The sequence below is a fragment of the Cajanus cajan genome, chromosome 6 (genome assembly GCF_000230855.2).
Source record: "Cajanus cajan strain Asha chromosome 6, NIPB_CcT2T_4, whole genome shotgun sequence".
In the NCBI taxonomy this organism is placed as follows: domain Eukaryota; kingdom Viridiplantae; phylum Streptophyta; class Magnoliopsida; order Fabales; family Fabaceae; genus Cajanus; species Cajanus cajan.
This window is the reverse complement of record NC_138522.1, coordinates 16,088,249-16,110,298: the sequence shown is the minus strand read 5'-3', so window position 1 is coordinate 16,110,298 and position 22,050 is coordinate 16,088,249. Positions and strand designations below refer to the sequence as shown.

Below are 22,050 nucleotides of genomic sequence, written 5' to 3'. Positions count from 1 at the left end.
TAGAATGTGTGATAAAAAAAAGTTAAACCAAGGTCATTATTGTCTACAACGACCCAAAAAAAAATTTAATGGGAACGCTGTAATCCACAACGACCCCCTCTAAAAGTAAAAAATAAAAAATTATTTAATAAGAATGCTATAATCCATAACAATATATATTGGCTCTAATTGAAATCACTATAATCACAACAAATTTTGTTGAGTAACAAAAATGTCGTGTTACTTTTACTATTATAGTCTACATCAACACTATTTAAAATAGTCCTTAATGCATAATATATTTAAAAATAGTTCTATTTGCATAAAATTTGTAAAAAAGTTTCACAAGAATTAAAAAGTCCAATCTTATACACACAATATATTAACTATATAATTAATAATAATATTTACGCAATACATAGTGCAAATGAATTAGCACAATATTTTATAAACTTAATCAATGTTTTTGTTTACAATGATTGTATTAATCTTCAACATATAAAATATTATGTACAAGCACTTAAAAACAGTACCTCTAATATTTCACAAGATTGGATGAGGATCCAATTTTGATTTCTTTATTAAAAAATTTAAAGGAAATTGTATCTCACTCCTTAAAATCGACTTAATAGTAGCCTCTCTTTTTTTTTTTTTTTTTGCGTTATTGTCACAATCTTACGTTTAAATATTTGTACTGCTATTTTTAAAAAAAACTTCACTGTTTTGGTTTTGAACTATCGATATGATTCTACTGCCTATATATATATATATATATATATATATATATATATATATATATATATATATATATATATATATATATATAATTATCTCATTCTCCATAATTGTTACACTAAACTTTTCCTCATTCAAAATCTTAAGTCTTAACCCTTACAAAAATTGTTTATATACATCGTCTAAGTGAAAAACATTTTTTTTATTAATTTAAACAAAACAATACAATTTTGCTCTCTAAATTATTAAATTTTAACCAATAACGTTTTCGTTAACATCAACAACATATTAAAATCTTACCTAATTCTCGCATGAGACCAACATAATATTGTAACCTAAGATGATATCAAATGAATTAACTTTTTATAAAACTACATTAATGTTTATAAAAAATAGTGTTAATTTAATAACATAAAATTATAGTCTAAACGTGTTTTTTTTGTCTCTATAATATTTTTAAATAGCACTTATAAAATCTATTTTTTTGTTCCATTTTAACGTTTTCCAATGCTAGATAGTACTTACTTTCGATTTTGAAAAGCACAATTCAAATTAAACATTGTGAACTGGCGCGAAAAGATAAACGTAGCCAAAAATATCCCAGGCAGTGTTGCTATGGCCTATATCTCCTTTTTAAATTTTTCTTTTCTTTATTTTACAATTTTTTTCTTGCATAAATTAATTTGACAATTTGTTATTTTTTCTTCTGTGTTTTTTAACATTTTTTTCCTTCAATTTATTTTATCATTTATTTTATCATTTATTTTATATATATTTTATTTTTCGTTTTAAGTATTTTAATATTTATGAAAGTGGCGCTATGGCTTATAGCGCCACTGTGTCGCTATAGGCCATAGCGCCACTAATTTTAACGTTTTTCTTTAAATTATTTACTTAATTTGTTTTTTCCACATTTTAATTTATATTATCAATTTAATATAAATCTATATTTATATAAAAATATTTTCTGTTATTTATTTATTTTATATATATTTTGTTTTTCGTTTTATGTATTTTAGTATTTATGAAAGTGGCGCTATGGCCCATAGCACCACTGTGTCGCTATAGGCCATAGCGCCACTAATTTTAATGTTTTTTTTTTAAATTATTTACTTAATTTGTTTTTTTCACATTTTAATTTATATTAAGAATGTAATAAATTTATATTTTTTTGTTATCTTCTTTCTAATTTCTTTATTAGTATATATATATATATTTATTTATTTTTATATATTTTTAATTTTTATAATAATGGCGCTATGGCCTATAGCGACACACTTTTACAAATTCATTTTTCTAAAAAAAATAAATTTATATTAAAAATGTAATGCTATAGGCTATAGCGACTTTATTGAAGCCGTTTTGTGTCGTTATAGGCTATAGCGACATTATAAATATGACTTTCATGGCTTTCTTGGAGTTCAAAAATTTCACGTGTCACCGGCGTCGCTATGGGCCAAAAGTGTACCATTTACGTAAATAACTTTGCAAAGTGCCCCAAATTGGTCAATCAACCTGATATGATTCTACTGCCTATATATATATAAATTATCTCATTCCCCATAATTGTTACACTAAAATTTTCCTCCCTCTATATATATATATATATATTTTTTTTTATTTAAACAAAACAATACAATTTTGCTCTCTAAATTATTAAATTTTAACCAATAACGTTTTCGTTAACATCAACAACATATTAAAATCTTACCTAATTCTCGCATGAGACGAACATAATATTGTACCCTAAGATGATATCAAATGAATTAACTTTTTATAAAACTACATTAATCTTTAAAAAAAATAGTGTTAATTTAATAACATAAAATTATAGTCTAAACGTGTTTTTTTTTTGTCTCTATAATATTTTTAAATAGCACTTATAAAATCTATTTTCTGATTTTAGTGCAATATATAAAATTTTAAACATTCAAAATATTTATTCATTTTAAGCTAATCTTTTTGAAGAAATAATAAATAATAAAATAAATTATTCACATATTAAAGTGAAAAAAAATTAGAGGGATTAAAATAAAATTAAAAATTTTCACGAGTATTTAAAAAATAATTTTATAAAACTTTTAAAAAATATTATACAAGCTTAAAAATATATTTAAAATTAAAATTAAATTAAAAATACATTTTCTATATTAGACATAACAAACTGTAATTAAAGAGTTGAATACAAGTGATTAATACATTGAATTTAAAATTAAATCGTTTAAATAATGTCCAAATTCAATTCATGGTCAAACTTTATCTATCTCTCAACTGAACTAGATTAGTTTGTGATGAAATCTTAAAATACTGATAAAAATAAATAATTTTTTATCTTTTATTTTATCACTATTTTTAAGATAGATTTACAAGTACAAAGTATGAAGAAAAGAAGAAAAAAAAACGTAAGTGAGCGCATGCATAGCAATTAGCAAACCACCTACCACGCACGGTCCACGGCACCACCCTCTCTAATGGTGTCCTCAACAACCTCCAAAAGGCGTTACTTTTTATGCTTCTCTTCTCTCCCAGTTAAGTAAGTTTCATCGCCACTCAGCGGAGTTTCCCACCAAACCAACCCCAACGTAATAAATAAGCTCATTCAAACGCATCACACCATTCCAACAACACACAATGGCTCTCAGTCTCACGCATCAAGTTCAAGCTCCCTCCTCCTCCTCTTTCCCCACCCCTCGCCGCCCTCTACCCGCCCCTCGGACCCTCCCTTTCCGCCGCCTCGCCGTGCGCGCCTCTGTCACCGCGGCCCCTGCGGCGGCGCCCACGGGGAGGGAGTGCAGGGTGAAGTCCCTGAAGGCGCGGCAGATCGTCGACAGCCGCGGGAACCCGACGGTGGAGGTGGATCTGCTGACCGACCAGCTTTTCCGATCGGCGGTGCCCAGCGGCGCGTCGACGGGGATTTACGAGGCTTTGGAGCTCAGGGATGGGGACAAGAGTGTTTACGGCGGGAAGGGCGTTCTTAACGCCGTTAGGAACATCAACGAGGTGTTGGCCCCGAAACTCGTTGGCGTTGACGTTAGGTAACGGACTTGCTTCCTCTGTTGGTTTGTTTTGTCGTTGACCATTTGGTCCTTGTTTGTTATTGTTGAACTTGAACCTAAGTGAACAAGAAAGAATGAAGGGTAGGTGGATCGGTAGAAGTAACAGGGGACGTTATGTTATGTTCTATACCAGTAAGATGCCTAAAATATAGTGTATAAGTAGGGGTAATACTCACTTCACGGGCTGGTTTAAGTTAGGCTCAAAATCACTTTTTTTTAAGATGGGACAAGAGTCTATCTTAGCAATTGTTGTTGGGACCATCGTGTGTAGGTGACTATCTGACCCACTTGCAGGGGACATTAAGTTCTATACTGGTAAGGTGGCTAAAATGAAGTATATAAGCTTGGTAATACTCACTTTACAAGCTGATTTAAGTTAAGCTAAAATCCACTTTTTTTAAAATGGTACAAGAGTCTATCCGATCGGTTGTTGTTAGACCTATCCTGTGTGGGTTGCTATTGGACCACTTACAAGTTTTCAGTCTTGCAAACTTTACACACGAGAATCAAGATGTTCAGTCTTCGGTGTAAGGAGAATGTGTTGGAGATCCTACACCAAGTGGTAAGAAGACCAAAATATGGTATATAAGTAGGGATAATTCTTACATTATAATGTAAGGTTGAGTTAAGCTCAATCGACTTTCTTAAAATTCTAGAATAAGGAGGTTTGAGGTTTCCTTGGATTGTTTGGAAGATAAGAAAAGAGAAGGCTAATTTTGTGTTTCTGTTGAGAAAATGTTTACAAAATTGAATCAGGGATGGTTCAAATGTTACGCCTCAAGGAATTGAGTAAGGTATGAAAGCTATTGGTCAATGTTCAAGGTGTGATTGGTTTCATGGTGAGAAGTACCAGAATTAATTTTGCCTCTTGTCAACTGTGTTTTTAGTAAAGACACATATGTTTGACTATTGATAAGTGAAATCGATTTTCCTTCCAAACCCCAGTTCAACTTCAAGTGGTAAAAATAGGTGTTAGGTTGAAAATTTTGGGCTACATTTTACATCAAACTTATTTTCAGGATAAAAACATCCAAATAAATAAATCACCACTTCAATATCATTGTTAACCAAAATCAATTTTACAAATGCTCATCCAACTTCACTCAATTACTCTGGTGTATGCATATAAAATCTCAATCATTTTGGGGATCTTGAAACTTACCAGCTGTCAATGTAATGTTGCCTTTACACCAGCATTTGATGTTGATTAATCTGTTAAAAGATTCAAGTTGTTGAGCCTTTGGAAAGTAACAGGTACTAGAGCCTTACTATCAATGTCAAAAGCTTACGTTGTGTTTTGTTAGTGATTAATAATCCATTATAAAAGTTGGAAAGCTGCTGTAATGCTGCAGCAGTCTGAGTGATGCAGTAGAGACAGCTTTGGAATCAAATTAATGTGAAATATTATGAAATGGAGTTAGTTGGTTAGCTGAAGTTTTTCCGAACTATGTGTATGTAGCCTGCTATACATTGAGTTGGACACCACTTTTGAGTGTTATGCTTGGCTCTAGATGTTGTTTTTGCTTTTAATGAACGATATTTTCATCATTTCTTCTTCAGAGTTGTTATAGTTTTACAAAGGAAGGAAAGAATGAGAATCTGATTTCATATTTACATGTACTCTTAACAAAAATATGGGTTCTGTTCTTGACGTTTTGTGCTGTATGGCTGACAATTATGGCTGTGTTTAACAAGGAATCAAGCTGATGTGGATGCTATTATGCTAGAAATTGATGGAACTCCTAACAAATCAAAACTAGGGGCTAATGCAATATTGGGAGTTTCACTGAGTGTGTGTAGAGCTGGTGCAGGAGCAAAGGGAGTGCCCTTGTACAAGCACATTCAAGAGATTTCAGGAACAAAGGAACTAGTTATGCCCGTTCCAGCTTTTAATGTTATAAATGGGGGCAGTCATGCTGGGAATAATCTTGCTATGCAAGAATTTATGATACTACCTGTGGGAGCAACATCATTTGCTGAGGCACTCCGCATGGGCAGTGAAGGTTAGAAACCTCTTGCTTTATGACTGACTGTAACCAAACTGAGGAAGTATGGTTGTGACTTTGTATGACTTGTGGCTGTAATCATGCGTCTTTTGTGTGCATTTTCTCATTTTGGCATTGTAGTTGTTGGTCAATAATTCAATCGATTGGACTTAGGTCAGTGTGAATTGTTATGAGTTCAGATATTGATTTTCATTCTAATCTTAGGTTCTTAGGTACGGATTGCATATGATTTGATGGCTAAGCTAAACTCCAATTTTCCTTAATGCATAGTATCTATAGCATAAATTTCGTTATGGTGACAATCAGTTTACTTGGTTATTTGTGGTAGAACAGTTTACCATGTATTAAAGGGCATAATCAAGGCAAAATATGGACAAGATGCATGTAATGTTGGAGATGAAGGAGGATTTGCTCCCAGTGTCCAGGATAACAGGGAGGGGCTGGTTTTACTCATCGATGCCATTGAGAAGGCTGGTTATACTGGCAAGGTGGGTGATGCTTCGATTGTTGCTGTTGCATAATTTGAATATTCACTTATGCTGATCTGGAAACAAATAACAATGGTGCAGATTAAAATAGGTATGGATGTTGCAGCTTCAGAGTTTTACACTAAGGATGGGACGTATGATTTAAACTTCAAGAAACAGCCAAATGATGGAACTCATGTTCACTCTGCTCAGAGTCTTGGTCAACTTTATGTAGATTTTGTAAAAGAATTCCCCATTGTGTCAATTGAGGATCCATTTGATCAAGATGATTGGGGTTCATGGGCTTCACTGCTCTCTTCAGTTGATATTCAACTTGTAGGAGATGATTTGTTAGTTACAAATCCAAAGAGAATAGCTGAGGCCATCCAAAAGAAGGCTTGCAATGGTTTGCTTCTAAAGGTTAGCTTTCTTAAACAAAATTTCTTTCAATCATTATGCTTTATTGCTAATATGTAATAAAATTATTTCATTTCATTATATTTTTAGTTTAGTGTCCAAAGCATTTCCTCCTTGCAGCTAGCTTGCTTTAAGATAATTGTTTTTATTTGCATTTTATCAAAACTAATCAAACAGCAGCTGCATGTTATCTGAATTTATGGCCACAATTAGTGCTTCATTTGTTATTTCTGTTTTCCATTGACTGCAGGTTAACCAGATTGGTACAGTGACGGAATCTATTCAGGCTGCACTTGACTCAAAGGCTGCAGGTTGGGGTGTCATGGTTAGTCATCGGAGTGGTGAGACTGAGGATAACTTCATTGCTGATCTCTCTGTTGGCTTGGCCAGTGGACAGGTTCTATATCTTATCTTTCTGTTTTTGTGAATTTGATCTTTTTAGCTGCTATAAATTTCTGTTATGTTATCACTTTCATGTTGATTATCCAAATTCTGAACTCCAGATAAAGACCGGTGCTCCTTGCCGAAGTGAACGATTAGCAAAGTATAACCAGGTAATTGGAATCTTGTGTTCCTTTTCTTTGATTCAAGATTTGAGCTCACTCTGTGACAACATAGAAATCATTATGACTAGACTATTGCAAAGTTCTTTCATTAATCAAATGTCACCATATATCATAAGTATCTTTGTGTCTGACCTATTTTAACCGGTCTTCATTTTTCTTTTCGTATACTTCATTATTTGGGCTTGGCATGGTAAAAGATTGATACAAGTGAAACACGAAACTGAGTATACTTATGCAGAGTTTGAGTTAATGAATGATTCATAGTCAATGTTTCTATAGCATATTTCAGTTTCAAAACTTCAATTATATTGATTTTAATTGATAGAACATCATTGCTCTTGAAAAGTAATTTTTAGAGTGCTTCTTCAACATTCGATTGCTAATATTATATGAATGGTTAGCATGATATGGAACGATCCAATGCAAGTTCTCAATCGTGAATATTTTCTTTTTTCAGCTTCTTCGGATTGAAGAGGAACTTGGAAGTGTGCGATATGCTGGTGAAGCTTTCAGATCACCTTAGAATGAACAACTACTGATCTCAAAAAATATTTATTCTGGAAATGTTTCTGCATGAGAATCATTGTCATCATTGATATACCACGGAAAATTGTCAGTTTTGAAGTTGGTGCTAGCCTTCTAGGGTTTTCAGATCTACTCAACGAGTTAGGTTTAAGTGATTGATGATAATTTAGTGCAGTAACATGGCTCCGTAGGGTTTTTTTTTTTTTTTTTTATATATTGAAAAAACACGCTACATGTGTAAGTTCCTCTGCATACGACAATAGGATTTCATACTTGAAAGGGGGAGATTGTTGTTTTGTAGTTCAGTGTTTGTAATTGTGCATCTCTACTTTTCTTGTGAACAAGTACTATCTGTTACGACCAATCATTTGTGTTACGACCAATCATTTGTGTTACGACCAGGCGTAAGTGTTAAGACTAAACAAGTTTCGTTCTCCTTTTACCATGCTGGTAAAAAAAAAAAGAAAAGAAAAGCACTACACATGCAAGAGCGATAACAATACACTTATTTTTACACATCCATTGGTTAAAATTTATTAAAGATTATAAAATCATGAGTTCATTTAATTAGTTGATACTTAACAAATTTTAGTCATTAACAAAGAGGATGTTCAAGGATGTGTTATTAATATTTTTCTAGTTTTCATATTATACTAATATGGTGTATTTGGATATAGAATTTTTAAACAGGAAAAGTAATCGGTTACAATGATTAAAAAGCTCGTTCATATTAGTAAATTCAGTTACCAAGATCCGTTTTCATGATAAATAAAATAAAATTGCAAATGCATAAAGACTAGCAAGGAAACATGAAATTATACACAATGGCCACTATAGCAAAAGCTATGTTATTCCTAGCTAATGAGAAACTGCAGATTTATGTATCAAAATCTCTGCACAAAATATGCATCAAGCAAAAGGAGGCATAAATTAACCAGAACATGCCATCCATCAACATTTTAGAGCCTCATGTCGCTAGCTTCCAGGAACAAAATGGGATACGCATATTTCAAGAAATTAATATCAACCACCCTTAACTGGAAACGTACAATTGCTTTAAAATCCAAACAAGAGAGCTAAATCTGAATAGCTGGACCAGCATATACCCCCTGGCGCATATAAAGATCACTAGGTGATTCTAACTCTGCAAGCCAAGCATATTCCTCCTCTTCCCCATCACATATAGGTGCACTTCCAGCTGCTGCAGAGTCAGAGAGAATATCACTCATGGAAATCTCATATTGGACTCACTTCCTCCTTAAAAGAATGTCTGAATTCTATAAAGGATTCTCAATTCCTAAGAGCATCAACATACTTTCAGATATAAGAATTGTAATTCAATTTAGGGAACATTTGGTAGAAGAGAAATTTTTTCATGTCCATAAATCATGGTTTCTGGGAATCATGATTCCAAAGAATGATTAAATATATTTAGTTAATCATAAATATTTTTTGGAATGTTTATAAATGTTATATGAAAATTAAAGATTTTTGTGAGAAACCTTTATAGAAAACATCCCCAAAAAATCATGTTTCTTAAGAATGTAATTTTTTCGATAATAAATCAAATATAAAAAACGAACATTCTCAAATTCATATTTTTGGTAAAGTAAAAACTTTCCACGTTCTAAACGCATCCTTAGGGTAAATTTTTTTTTTTTTATTCCATGTAAAATGTTGACCACTACTGTGTATTATGATGTATTGAAAACAAGCAACATTACTAAGCAGTTACTTACAGAATGCTGAATAAGGATAATCATGATAGAATGTACACTTCCTTCCTTCATCTTCGCTGTAAGGAGGCGTGAGAACATCTAGCATAGCACAAGGTGTTACTGCTGTGAAACAGTGCAGATTTCCACCATGTTTGGGATATAAAACCGATGTCTCACACGGTGCATTCAAGACCTTATCAACTGCTAACTTTGCTAGTCTTACTACACCAAATAAAAATTAAAACAAAATAAACTCAATTAACAAGTAACTTCAAAATAAGGATGCAGAAGAGCAGGATGTATAAGCCAATAAAGAAAATGATTTTCGTATTGTCTAATGTTCATAAAAGATTTCCTGTATATTATATAAGAATATAAATTTAAGTCCACAGAGTGAATTAACCAACTAAATCACTAAAAACCAAAACATAGCATAATGAAAATATTTATTACGTGTAAGCAACTCCTCTAATGAGGATTTTAATCACTGTCTTAGTTGCTCATAACATGCACTGCATGTTTGCAACGTCTCTCGTTCTTTTCCCGCTTTACTAGTAGACAAAGGGGAAAGGCCTATCAAACAGACTGCATCTCCACCCATTGAAAACCAAATTTAGGGATAATAGAGAGATGGGGGAAATAGCAACATTGCAAAATAAGTTTCCTATCCAAAGGAGGATATAATGCAATATAGTGGGACAAGGTATTCAAAGATCAAATGGCAAATTAACAAAAGCAATCTCAACTAATCAAAAAAATAAAAGCATATATAAAAATTTACAAAAAAAAAAAATGGGAAAGAAGCAGAAAATGAAAGAATGGAGGAAATAAGAAAGTCAACTCATAAGTAAATGCAATATACAAGTTGAACCTTGAGAAAATCCTGGTCCTTTGCTTTCAACAATGCAGGGAGGCTCAACCCAGTCATAAGCTTTTACATGCAAAGAGCCATAGAGAAGTTTGCTAAATACAGTCATCCCAGGATGGTCATGGAGTGGAATAACCGAAGAAGTTGGGAAACAGAATATACACATCTGCACCAATTGATATTGCTTGCTTTAAGTATAAATTTCATTTCATCGGTTGGAATGTCACAAGAAAATCACTATAATTGATGCTAGAATGTAAATGTCATGATCATACTATATTCAAATTAATGAATCGTAGTATAAATACCTAATACCAGTAGTACTCAGAAGACTAGAATAATGAAAAATATATAGATAAACATACAGGAATAGACATGAAGCTTGCAGCAGTGCAGAGGCAAGCCACTAAGGCTACATGCTTACAATCACATAAATTTCGACTATCATAGTGTTGGAGAAGAGAAGAAAGAGCAAATAAGTAACAAATGTTTAAAGTAATGCTACCATGCTCAGGTTGAAATTGGCCAATGTATTTATAATTCATATACTGCTTGCAAACAAATGATATCTTAACGCTTTAGTTCAATCATTCAACAGACAAGCTGAATCTGACATGATCCTGATTCCCATTAAAATGACAACCAAATGTTCAAATGGCCATGGCTTATTGAATCAGTTTCTTCTATTTTGTTTGCTGCATTGCACCTTTAGCCACACATCAAGCAAACAAAAGAACAAATCTATGCCTGGACGCAGACCATGTTCCTACAACTTATGTCCTCAAGCTTTGATACACAACACAACTAATAGCCTAATATTTTTTGTTTTATGAAGACCACAAGTATCCTCCACTAGAAACAATCATGCTAATAGCCTAATATAAATACTTGTCTTATTGTTGTACCTACTAAAATGGTAAAGCTCACCGTAAAACTATCACATTCATGAATGTCCACATATGTTATTGGTTGAGCCCATCGATCCACTCTATTAAGTAGGTTAGCACCAAAAAACCCATGCCCTCGATCATCGTCTGCAGTTTCCTCTTTAAGGCCAACATCAGCAGGTTGAATACTGTCTGCCAAGTCATGAATAATTAACAGAGATCAAGATTCCATTATCCAAAGCAATGTGACATGTGCATTAGGAAATCTCTAATTTATAACATGCAGCAGAAACAAAATAAATGTCTTATTATTATGCACAAATAAATCAATGCTAATGTTCGTTTTGCTAAACAAATCAAACCTGACAACAATTTATCAATATCATATTCTCTATTCATTGAATATAACGAGTGACATCAGAATCAACTCTCCAACACATCCATTTCAGTTTTCCAATCATTTTAATATGAGAGTGCCTACGTAGTTGTAGGACCCCAAAAAATAAAAATGGCCAAAGTTAAATTACCTAGATTAATTACAATAAAAGAAATTAGCCACATTACGCAGCTTTCACTCTTACTTTATGCATCTTTCCTCATGGTTTTTCCCCATTAACTAATTGGAGTATATTTCATTCTTCAAAGATCAAAACCAAACCAATCGTAGAACCTTCATGCATTATAATGTAAAACATAATCCAAAAAATCAAAACCAACTAACCAACCAACGATTACCCCAACAAAATTCCCAACACTCGCAACTTCAAATACCCCAAAAGCCCAATTGGGCCAACTGAATTCTCGTGAAGCTAAAAATTAAAAAAAAGTTAAATTTTTTTGTTTAAAAAGAGAAAAAGCTGCAAACTTGAACGTTGAGAACAACAAAAGAGGCATACCCAGAATTGAAGAGAGCTTCTGCAAAGCTTGGAAAGAGGGAGGGGGTGCTCCAGTGGGCGATAAGATGGTTTTGCAGTGGTCATATAAAGTCTGAACCTTGGAGCTTTCACCCTTCATACTAAGGTATCTTCGAAATGAAGAGAAAACCATGTCCTTGTTCTCTATAACTACCCTCAGCTTATCAGATAATGATTGTCGTAATTTTGAAGACATAATTATTATTTGAATCTTGCTACAACCTCCGAACGCAAAGCCGAAATTTCATCCGAATCAATAAAAAAAATATTATTTTTTAATAAATTTATTATAAAATAATTATTTTATAATAAATTTATTAAAAAATAATATTTTTTTAATCATTCAGAGGATGTTTCGGATTAAGCTTTCGGAGGATTAAGCATTTTCCATTGTCTTGGGGTCGTGGATCGGCACTGGCCAATCGTTAGTAAAAAATAATAAGGAAAATGCTTAATCCTCCAATGATTAAAAAAATATTTTTTTTAATAAATTTATTATAAATTAATTATTTTATAATAAATTTATTAAAAAATAATATTTTTTTATTGATTCGAATGAAATTTCGGCTTTGCGTTCGGAGGTTGTAGCAAGATTCCACGACAATTCATATTCAAAACAAAACCATTTTTATTTCAAGAATCACGAAAATGCGATGTTTCCCCGGTTTCTCTGCCCACAGTTTGTTTTTCCCTTGTAATTCTGTTTTTTCCTTCTTCTCCCTTGAAAATTTAACTTTTTATCGAAAAGATTCCCAGGTGGCTTTGTTGGGTTCAGTTCTTCTGTTTTAATTTCCACCACGCACATCGTGATTCGAGAACAGGTAAAAGAAGGAAATGTATAAAAATTGAATCAGTTAAATTTTTTTTCTTTTATAATTTCATCAAAATTACCTTTTAACTTTTATCTTTTAAAAAAATTCTATAATAAATAATTCCATACTTCTATAAGAGCATCTACGATAACTCCCTACCACTTTAAATGAGTCTCATTGTGCCACATCACTCATAAACAACTCATATTATATTTTTATAATTTTTGTTCCAATGAGAATTGTTTATAAGCACCCAAACTTTTCTACAATTTATACTACACTTTTTGACACCTCACACCTCACACTATAATTTATAAAGAAAAGTGAAGAAAAAGAAAACAAAAAGTACAACAAAAGCATGCAAGCACCGTTGACACGGAGCTAAAAAAAATTTCCTTGTTATGCCACGTAAACATACTCTAATGGGTGTTTCTTGTTGGTGACGGTGCTTATAAATAAGAAACCGGATAAGCACCTTGTGTTAGAGTTGCTCTAAATTATCTTTAAAAATAATAAACAATAAAAATTATTTAAAAAATTGTAATTTAAAAAAATTAATTGTAAAGATAAAATTATCCAAAATTATAAATATTAAATGGGACGATCTCATTTAGTACTATTTAAAGAAATATATATATATATATATATATAATAATAATAATAATAATAATAATAATAATAATAATAATAATAATAATAATAATGATAAATGAGAAAAGATTAAACTATTTCAAAAATAATTTTATTCAATACCTTATAGTATATGTTAAGTTTCAATGATTTGAATGTTAAATTAAACTTTTTTAATATATATATATAGTCTCATTTTCACTAAATATATAAAAATGATAGTCAAATTTGATATGAACAATTTTTATTTTTATTTTTTTACATTTTTGTTTTTATAACAACTTTGAAACTATTCTTTTCCATTATCTTTCTCCCACTATTTTTTTTATTTAATTTATATTACACCAGATAATTTATAGAAAAGGTTAGCAAAAAGAAATTGAACAACTACATGCAAATAGATGTTGAGATCTTAATGAATTAGTATTTGTTATAGATAAATTTTTGCATATGAGATTAACTATAAAGTTATCATCCTCACATGCTAGAATAGTTTCAAGGGACTTGAGTACAAATTTGAGTCGAGCATACAATTGGAAAGCCTATAATGTTTATAATTGAGTATGTAAATAATTAATAATGAGTGATATTTATAATTTGGACTCTTCCTCCCTAGTTTATTTTTTCATGGACTTTAGGAAATATTAAACTCATTGAAAAGTCGATCTATAATTTATATTATTTGGCTAAGAATTGAAACTTTAGATATAATGTGTAGACAATTTGGTTCATGTGTGATTCATTTACAACTACACGTTTTAGTTTGGTTTTGCGAAAGTAATAATAACAACAACAATAAAATGTTATGTTGCTCATAGTGTAACTCCAAATTTTTCTAAAATTATTAAAAAGATGTTTTAATTAATTAAAGAAATTTTATAAAACAAATTAGAATCTTTTTAAAATAATTGTGAATATTTTTATTAATCATGGAAAGGTTTGTGAAAAATATTATGTTATATATATTTTGTTTGCAGAAAATATGAGTTAAATTATATTGTTTTATGTATTTTGTTTTGTTTTATTTTATAATTGTTTTATTTAATTAAATGAAGGAATTTGTTTTTTAAAAAGGGAAGTTTTATTCATGTATTTTGTTCTGTTTTATTTTATAATTTTTATATTTAATTAAATAAAGGAATTTGGTTTTTAAAAAGGGAATTTTTGTAAAAAGGGAATCAGTTTACACTTCTCACTTCTTTTTCTTTATGAACCTAAAAGCTCCAAAAGGAGAATGCAAAGGATACGAGAGCACATCTTGGAGATCCTCAATCCATCATCAAGCATCTATCAAAGTAAGGAGGAGTAAGAGTTATCTATCTGGGGTGTGGGGTATTTGTTGGTACTGAGATTGACCTCAATCCTTTTGTTTGTCTTCTATGCTCTGTGGAAGAACTCAAAATTTGTGCTTGTAGTTGAGTAATGCATGAGATCTTGTAGTTTTTGTAGGAAATCCTTAATTTATAGAGTAGGATGAAGATTGATGAAATCGAGAGATTTTTTAAAATTGATGTATGAGTTTGATTAATTGATAGTATAGAAGTGTAATTTAAGCGTAATTATGTTTTTTAAAAGATTAGAATGGGAGAATTACGTTAGATGTGAGTTATGCTTTGGCATCTAATTTTTTTTGTATAAATGTATTTTGGTATTTATGTGTTCTCTATGTGTGATTAACCAAATAGAGTTCCGATTATTGAATTATAAAGTAGACATTTGGAGTTACAATTTAGCCTCAATAATCACATAAAAATGTTAACAAATAACTGAGTTATGTAAGTTAGAAGATGAATATCACGTTTTGTGCATGAAATCTAACCTCTATATCTTGTAAGTATTACAATGAACTCGATGTATTTGTATGCTCAATACAAAAGATGCATTACTAAGATCTTTCATCTCAAAGTTCTTAGCTATAAATATCTTGGTTTCATGCAATGAATCTATTGTTGTTGGTAAGCAAAAGATCATCAACATACAAAATTAGAAAAATATACTTGCTTCCACAAAACTTATGGTATATACAATCATTAACTAAATTCACCTTGAAACCAAACGAGATGATCACATTATGAAACTTGAAATACCACTCCTTACCATGTCTTTAAGCACTTTGTTTCATCTTTCAACTGTTAAGTCAGACGAAGCGCATTTGCAAATTCTCACCGATGTTTTGAATATGAAAAATATAATACATATTGTTATTGCTAACATGTGTATTAGTATTTCAGATAAATAATAATAAGTTCATGAAAACTGAAGGACAAGTATGATCAAGCATAATCAAAATGAACAAGACATCAGACGATGGCAAAAGCTAGTATCAAGTCTAAAGTTGATCTAGGTCTAAATCAAATACATGATAAGACGAATCTATCAGCTGAAGCTTGAGAAATTAAATGTAAGAATGAAACAAGCGGTGTATGAGACTAAGTCAAGCACGGGACGAAAGTTGGCCAAACATCAACATGAAGTGGCGAAATCATCAGATAAAGCCTAAAGAACTAGAAGACGAAGTTATCACTCTCATGATTAAATGTAAAGGGTAGTAAAGATTAGACGAAGTATCATATATACAAGCGAAGTCAAAAATGATGAAGCGTGTCCGATGTCCACTAATCACAATTGAATGAAATCATACAAGAAACACCAAAGTACATCAAAACGGAATACAGAAAAGAAGAAAAATAGGCAAGCATGGAGTTACAAGTCAAAGCTGTGTAAGAGAAATCACCTACTTTTCAGAGATAAACAGCACCACAACAGCTAAACTGATGAGCATTACAAGAAAAATGCAAATTTTTGACGGATATAAATTCGTCGGAAAATATAAATTTTTCGACGAAAAATTTCTGACGGATATTTCCGTCAAATTTTTTTGATGGATTTATATTTTCGTCGAAAATTTTCGACGGAATTTTCCGTCAAAAGTTTTTGATGGAAATATAAATCCATCAAAATTTTTTGACTGATTTATATTTCCATCAAAAATTTTCGACAGAAATATAAATCCATCAAAAAATTTAAGACTATAGCACACTTCCTAATGTCCCTTTTGTTTGAACTCTTCGAGAATCCGATGATCGTTTTGTTTTTGAAATTTATAAATATTATTTTTAATATTATAAAATGAATAAATTTTAATTTTATTTTTTTAAAAATATTTTTCTTTAATTTTATCTTTTTAAAATGACTTAAATATGTCTTTAATCCTTATAAAATTAATAAGTTTTGATTTTAGTTTCTGTAAAAAAAAAAATTGTTTTTCATTTTCTAAAATTGGAATTTTTATTTTTAATTCTTATTTTTTATGTACTAATTTTTAACTATTTTTTTTTAAAAAAAAAGATAAATAATTATCTTAGCTAGGTGTCACATACAACAATTACGGACTATTATCATATTGATATTTAACACCTCTAATTTTTTTTTAGTTTTTTAAAATAAATATTATTTATCTACCTTAAAATAATCAAACTAGTGAATTTATATTTTAGAGGGATGAAAATAAAAAAAAAAATATTTTACTCATTTTACAAGTACGAAACAATGTTTATAAATCTTACAAGGATGAAAAATAAAGAAAAAAATTTACAAAGACCAAAATCAAAATCACCCATCTTATAGGGACTAAAATATATTTAAATCTTCTAAAATTAATATTTTCGATCTTAACAATTATTTTAAATAAATAATGTTTATTTTTAAATATTAATAAAATACTTAAAGATGTTAGTATATTGTCTTTAAAATTATAGTAAGCAAGTTCAAGTGTGAATATTTTTATATTTGTGTGTTTCATGAATTTTCTATTAAACAATTAATGCATATATTAGTTTATTTAACATAAATAGTAGTTTTATATTTTAGAAGAAAAAACATAAATTTTTTATTTTCTAGAAGTAATAAGCTTAAAATTACATATATATATATATAATATATATATAGGGGGTTATAATTATACCGGTATAACTTTTACTAAGTATTACACCGCTCAATAACTTTATATTAAATGTGAATTTTGTAAATCCAACCGTTAAATTGAAAGTTCATATCACTTTATACGTGTATATCAAATTTTGTTAAAATTGAACAACAACTAAAAGGTAATCAAAGTGTTCATATTTTAGTGTATTTTGAAATGAATATATTACATTAATTTTGTTTTTATAAAAATGAAGTATCAAATCATCTTGGATTAATATAAAATTTTGTATATATAATCTAAGAGATATGAACTTTCAATCTAACGGTTGGATTTACAAAATTCACATTTAATATAAAGTTATTAAGCGGTGTAATACTTAGTAAAATTTACACCACTATAATTATAACCCCCCTCATATATATATATATATATATATATATATATATATATATATATATATATATATTAAATGTGACTTTTACTAAGTAAAACACCGCTCAATAACTTTATATTAAATGTGAATTTTGTAAATCCAACCATTAGATTGAAAATTTTTTACTCTTAAATCATATATACAAAATGTTATATTAATCGAAGATGATTTCTTGTAAAACAAAATTAAATCTGTCAGAAAATTTATATTTTCGATGAAATTTTTTTTTGTAGGAAAGACTATATTATTGATGGAATATTTCCGACAAATTTATATTTGTCGAAAATGTAAGAACTGGTTTTAAATTTGATATGAAAATATTATGATATAATTAGATAAGATTTTAAGTTAGTATTTTATTAATGGTTGATAATTAGAAAATAAAACAAGGATAAGTACATCTTTTGAATTTTATATGTTTGATTTAAGATAACTTACAAAATAACTCTTGGTAAAGTTATTCCGCTCAATAACTCATGGTGTGTGTTGAATTTCATCGATCCAATTAATTGTTAAATTAAAAGTTATTAAATTTTACTAATAATTAATATATAAAAAATTAATTAGCTTTGAAATAAATTATTTTCTAATTAACAATATAATTGAAACATTAATTATTTCAAATTATTTAACTAAAATCTTATTGACAATTTACTATATGATCTTAATATTTTTGTATAACTAATATCTGGTTTTAAATTTGATATGAGAATATTATGATATAATTATATAAGATTTTAAGTTAGTATTTTATTAATGGTTAATAATTAGAAAATAAAACAAGGATAAATACAGTTTTTGAATTTTATATGTTTGATTTAAGGTAAATAAATATATTAAATTAATTAATAATTTATTTAAAATGTTAAAATTTAATTTATAAGTATGTAATAAATAAATATTTATAATTTTATAAATTATATTATCATTATAAATTATAAAATTAAATAATTTAAATTATAATTTTAAATAGAAATAAGTAGATGTTAATTATAAAAGTAAGTACATATAAATAAAGAATAATTGAATATATTATTATTATTTTTATTATTTGTAATATAAAATTAATATATTATTATTATAGTACAAGTATGAGATTGTATATTTGAGGATGACTTAAATGAATTAATTTGTACAAGTTATACCGACAATATACATATACATTTTGGTAGCTTATTCATCAGAACTTCACAGTTAAGCGTTCTTAACCTAGAGTAGTATTGGGATGGGTGACCAGAAATTGCGCAAGTAAGGATAAAACACGCTAAAAAGTTAAATGTCGTAAAGTAGAACCCTTGAGAGGCCAAATATGAGGACTGTTACATTAATAAATTTATTAAAATTAAAAAAAATATATAATTTCCGTCAGAAATTTTTGATGAAATTTTTTGACGGATATTTCTGTTGGAAATTTTTGATAGAAATTCCGTCGAAAATTCCTGATGGATTAAATTATTTTCGACGGATTTTTTTTTCGATGCCACTTTTTTTGACAGATTTAAATCCGTAAGAAATTTGTTGGAAAACACAAAATCCATCATAAATTTACCCTTTTCCGTCGAAAATTAGCATTTTTCTTGTAGTGGAGACAAGTACAAATATGCCTAGATTATGATTGAAATTAGACGTTGGAGTAATCAACTACATAAAAGGACTTCACGTATACCAACAAACATTTAATGCAAGATTAAATGCATTAAATGAAGAGATTCACATAGCCATGAACAGGCCTCCACCTGTAACGACATGAAGCTACGCTCCAATGAGAAAATTTGAATTCAAACAACGGACAAATTTACTAAATGGCTATAAGTATTAAGGCAAAGGAGAAGAAGAAGTAGAACAGAAGTAGAGAAAACGTGCAATAAGAAAAAGAAAGCGAAAGAGTATAAGCTACAATTCTTCTCAAAAGCATTTCCTATATATCTATGTAAAAATTAAGATAGTTCATCTTAGTAAGTGTTGTTAATATTCTATCATCCTTACTAGAGTAAACACAACACTTAGACACTTATTCCTGTAAAACTAAGGTTACGCACCTTAGTGAGTGTAGAAACTACATTATCCTCTCTGTGAGAGCTGCAAACATACTTAACACCCTTATTTGTTGTCGAGCCTAAAGAGGCTGGTAGAAAGATCACTTGTAAGCCAAAAGTGGTTTGAGAATACTAGCGCTAGTGAGTGAAGCTAGCGGGCCAGAAGTGGTCAAGAATACTTAGAGAACCAGAAGTGGTTAAGAATACTAGCGTCAAGTTGACGAGTCAGAAGTGGTTGAGAATACTTGTTATCCATTGGGATTAGTGGAACCCTTCGGTTGAAGGAGACTAGACGTAGCTCAGATTAAGTGAACTAGTATAAACATTTGTGCATACTCTTTATTTTTCAAACACTACTTACTTCGTTTTTCATCTACTTTCTTTTCAACAAACTATTAGACGAAAACACACTTGATCATTGAATTTGAGAAACAATTTTTTATTGGACGATAAAACCTTTCTGATGAAAAACAAATTTACTCAACTTGTTTCTTAAAGTAGAAGATCAGCTTTGTTAGACAAAAAAAAAAACCTTTCTAGATAGAAAAGCTTGCACAAGTTTTCAACTGTGATTAAAACACTATTCAAAAATATCCTTGCGAAGCAACTTTGAAAAATCTTCCATCAAATACGAACACACACATTCAACCCCCTTTTTGTGTGTATTTTCGCTAACTTTAGTTGGTATAAGAGCTTATCCCCTAGGGTTGAGCATCTAACACTGCAGGGGTAAAATTCATGGAAAAAGAAGGACAAGCCGTGAACCTTCCACCCCTCTTCAGAGGGACAAAGTATGACCACTGGAAACAAAGAATGATTGCATTCTTTGATGCATGTCATATAGACATGTGGGACGTCATTAAGCAAGGAAACTATATCCCACTAGATCAAGCGGGTAACGAGATACCTAAAGCACAATGGAGTGAAGAGCAAAAGCAAAGATTTTTGCTGAACTCCAAAGCACGCAGCGCACTCATGTGTGCTCTTTTCGAGGAAGAGTACACTAAAGTTCACAGCTTCAGAAGTGCCAAACATATGTGGGACACTCTAGCCCTAACCTACAAAGGGTCCCTAGAGGTAAAACGCAACAAGCTAAGATTGTTGGAACGTAAGTATGAACTCTTTGAAATGGAAGAAAGTGAATCTATACAAACTATGTTTGGAAGATTTCAAACCATTTTTAACGAGCTTTCCTTCTTAGGTAGAACTTATGATAACTTTGATCATATTGAAAAATTACTTCGAAGTTTACCCAGGAAAAAGAGACCACAGGTTACTGCTCTGAGAGCGTCCAAAAATATGGAAAAGCTCTCTCTGGAGGAACCCATTGGACTACTTAAGGTTCATGAGTTAGAGTTGCAAAAAGATGACGCTGGGAGAAAACAAAAGTCTATTTCACTAAATATGCAGAAGACAAAATCTACACCATCGTCCTCAAAAGCTTTAAAGGTAGATGATACGTCTGATGAAAGCTACAGTGAAGGAACCTGCAACACAGACGATGAAAAATCCTTCCTATCAAGAAAAATTCATTCAGTAATGAAGAAAAAGGGAGGAAAACGATGGAGGAAATACAACAGAACTCCCTGGGATAGGGCATAGCCATTATGCTATGAGTGTAAGAAACCTGGACATTACAAAACTGAATGTCCAGAACTCGAAAAAGAAAAAGAAAAAGAAAAAGAGAAGTTGATCCCCTACAAAAAGAAGAAAGCCATGATGGCCACCTAGGAGGACCTCGACACAACATCATCTGAGGATGACAAAGAAGCAAATATCTGTCTCATGGCATACATAGACTCATCGTCAGAATCTGATATTGAGGAGGTAACTGAATCTTATTTTAAAATTCTTGAGCATGCATACAATCAACTTCTATTAGATTCAGCAAAAATCTCTACTACATATAAAGATCAAAATAAATTTTTTTTAGAACTACTTGAAGAAAACCATTTACTGAAAAATGAAAATGCAAAACTCTTAGAAGAAACATAAAAAGGTTTTTCAACTTTATAAGAAGTAATCAAGCATAACAAAGAGATTGATATATTGAAATAAGATCTATCAAAATTC

At 30.2% G+C, this 22,050-nt stretch overlaps 3 protein-coding genes across 4 annotated transcripts; 2 read left to right on the top strand and 1 right to left on the bottom strand.

Annotated features, from left to right (window-relative positions):
• Window positions 1-3,113: 3,113 nt before the first annotated feature.
• On the top strand, window positions 3,114-8,146 carry ENO1 (enolase 1). The gene is made up of 7 exons (XM_083076805.1): window positions 3,114-3,749; window positions 5,466-5,773; window positions 6,110-6,264; window positions 6,346-6,663; window positions 6,911-7,057; window positions 7,164-7,214; window positions 7,684-8,146. The coding sequence occupies exons 1-7, from the start codon at window positions 3,346-3,348 to the stop codon at window positions 7,747-7,749; spliced, it is 1,449 nt and encodes a 482-aa protein (XP_082932931.1). The 5' UTR covers window positions 3,114-3,345; the 3' UTR covers window positions 7,750-8,146.
• Window positions 8,147-8,454: 308 nt separating this feature from the next.
• LOC109800763 (2-aminoethanethiol dioxygenase, putative (DUF1637)) lies at window positions 8,455-12,403 on the bottom strand. Of its 2 annotated transcripts, none has more exons than XM_020361624.3 (5): window positions 12,121-12,403; window positions 11,265-11,416; window positions 10,341-10,503; window positions 9,491-9,691; window positions 8,455-9,048 (listed from the first exon to the last, which is right to left on the bottom strand). In XM_020361624.3, coding segments are annotated over exons 1-5 (732 nt in total). In that variant the 5' UTR covers window positions 12,335-12,403; the 3' UTR covers window positions 8,455-9,046. The 2 variants fall into 2 exon arrangements, with proteins under 2 accessions (XP_020217213.1, XP_020217212.1); XM_020361623.3 differs by having other exon boundaries at window positions 8,455-8,952; window positions 12,121-12,389.
• Window positions 12,404-20,715: 8,312 nt separating this feature from the next.
• LOC145958579 (uncharacterized) lies at window positions 20,716-21,579 on the top strand. The gene has a single exon (XM_083076084.1). It carries the CDS (start codon window positions 20,716-20,718, stop codon window positions 21,577-21,579), a length of 864 nt encoding a protein of 287 aa, XP_082932210.1.
• The last annotated feature ends 471 nt before the right edge of the window (window positions 21,580-22,050 follow it).

Excerpts from the sequence above, each read along its gene's own strand:
- ENO1 (XM_083076805.1), top strand. The coding sequence starts at position 3,346 with ATGGCTCTCAGTCTCACGCATCAAGTTCAAGCTCCCTCCTCCTCCTCT. Across the intron at positions 5,774-6,109 it reads ACTCCGCATGGGCAGTGAAG|TTTACCATGTATTAAAGGGC; the intron begins GTTAGAAACCTC and ends GTGGTAGAACAG. Across the intron at positions 6,265-6,345 it reads AGGCTGGTTATACTGGCAAG|ATTAAAATAGGTATGGATGT; the intron begins GTGGGTGATGCT and ends ACAATGGTGCAG.
- LOC145958579 (XM_083076084.1), top strand. The coding sequence starts at position 20,716 with ATGGAAAAAGAAGGACAAGCCGTGAACCTTCCACCCCTCTTCAGAGGG.
- LOC109800763 (XM_020361623.3), bottom strand. The coding sequence starts at position 12,334 with ATGTCTTCAAAATTACGACAATCATTATCTGATAAGCTGAGGGTAGTT. Across the intron at positions 10,504-11,264 it reads ATGAATGTGATAGTTTTACG|ATGTGTATATTCTGTTTCCC; the intron begins GTGAGCTTTACC and ends CAATTGGTGCAG. Across the intron at positions 9,692-10,340 it reads AGGACCAGGATTTTCTCAAG|TAAGACTAGCAAAGTTAGCA; the intron begins GTTCAACTTGTA and ends TATTTGGTGTAG.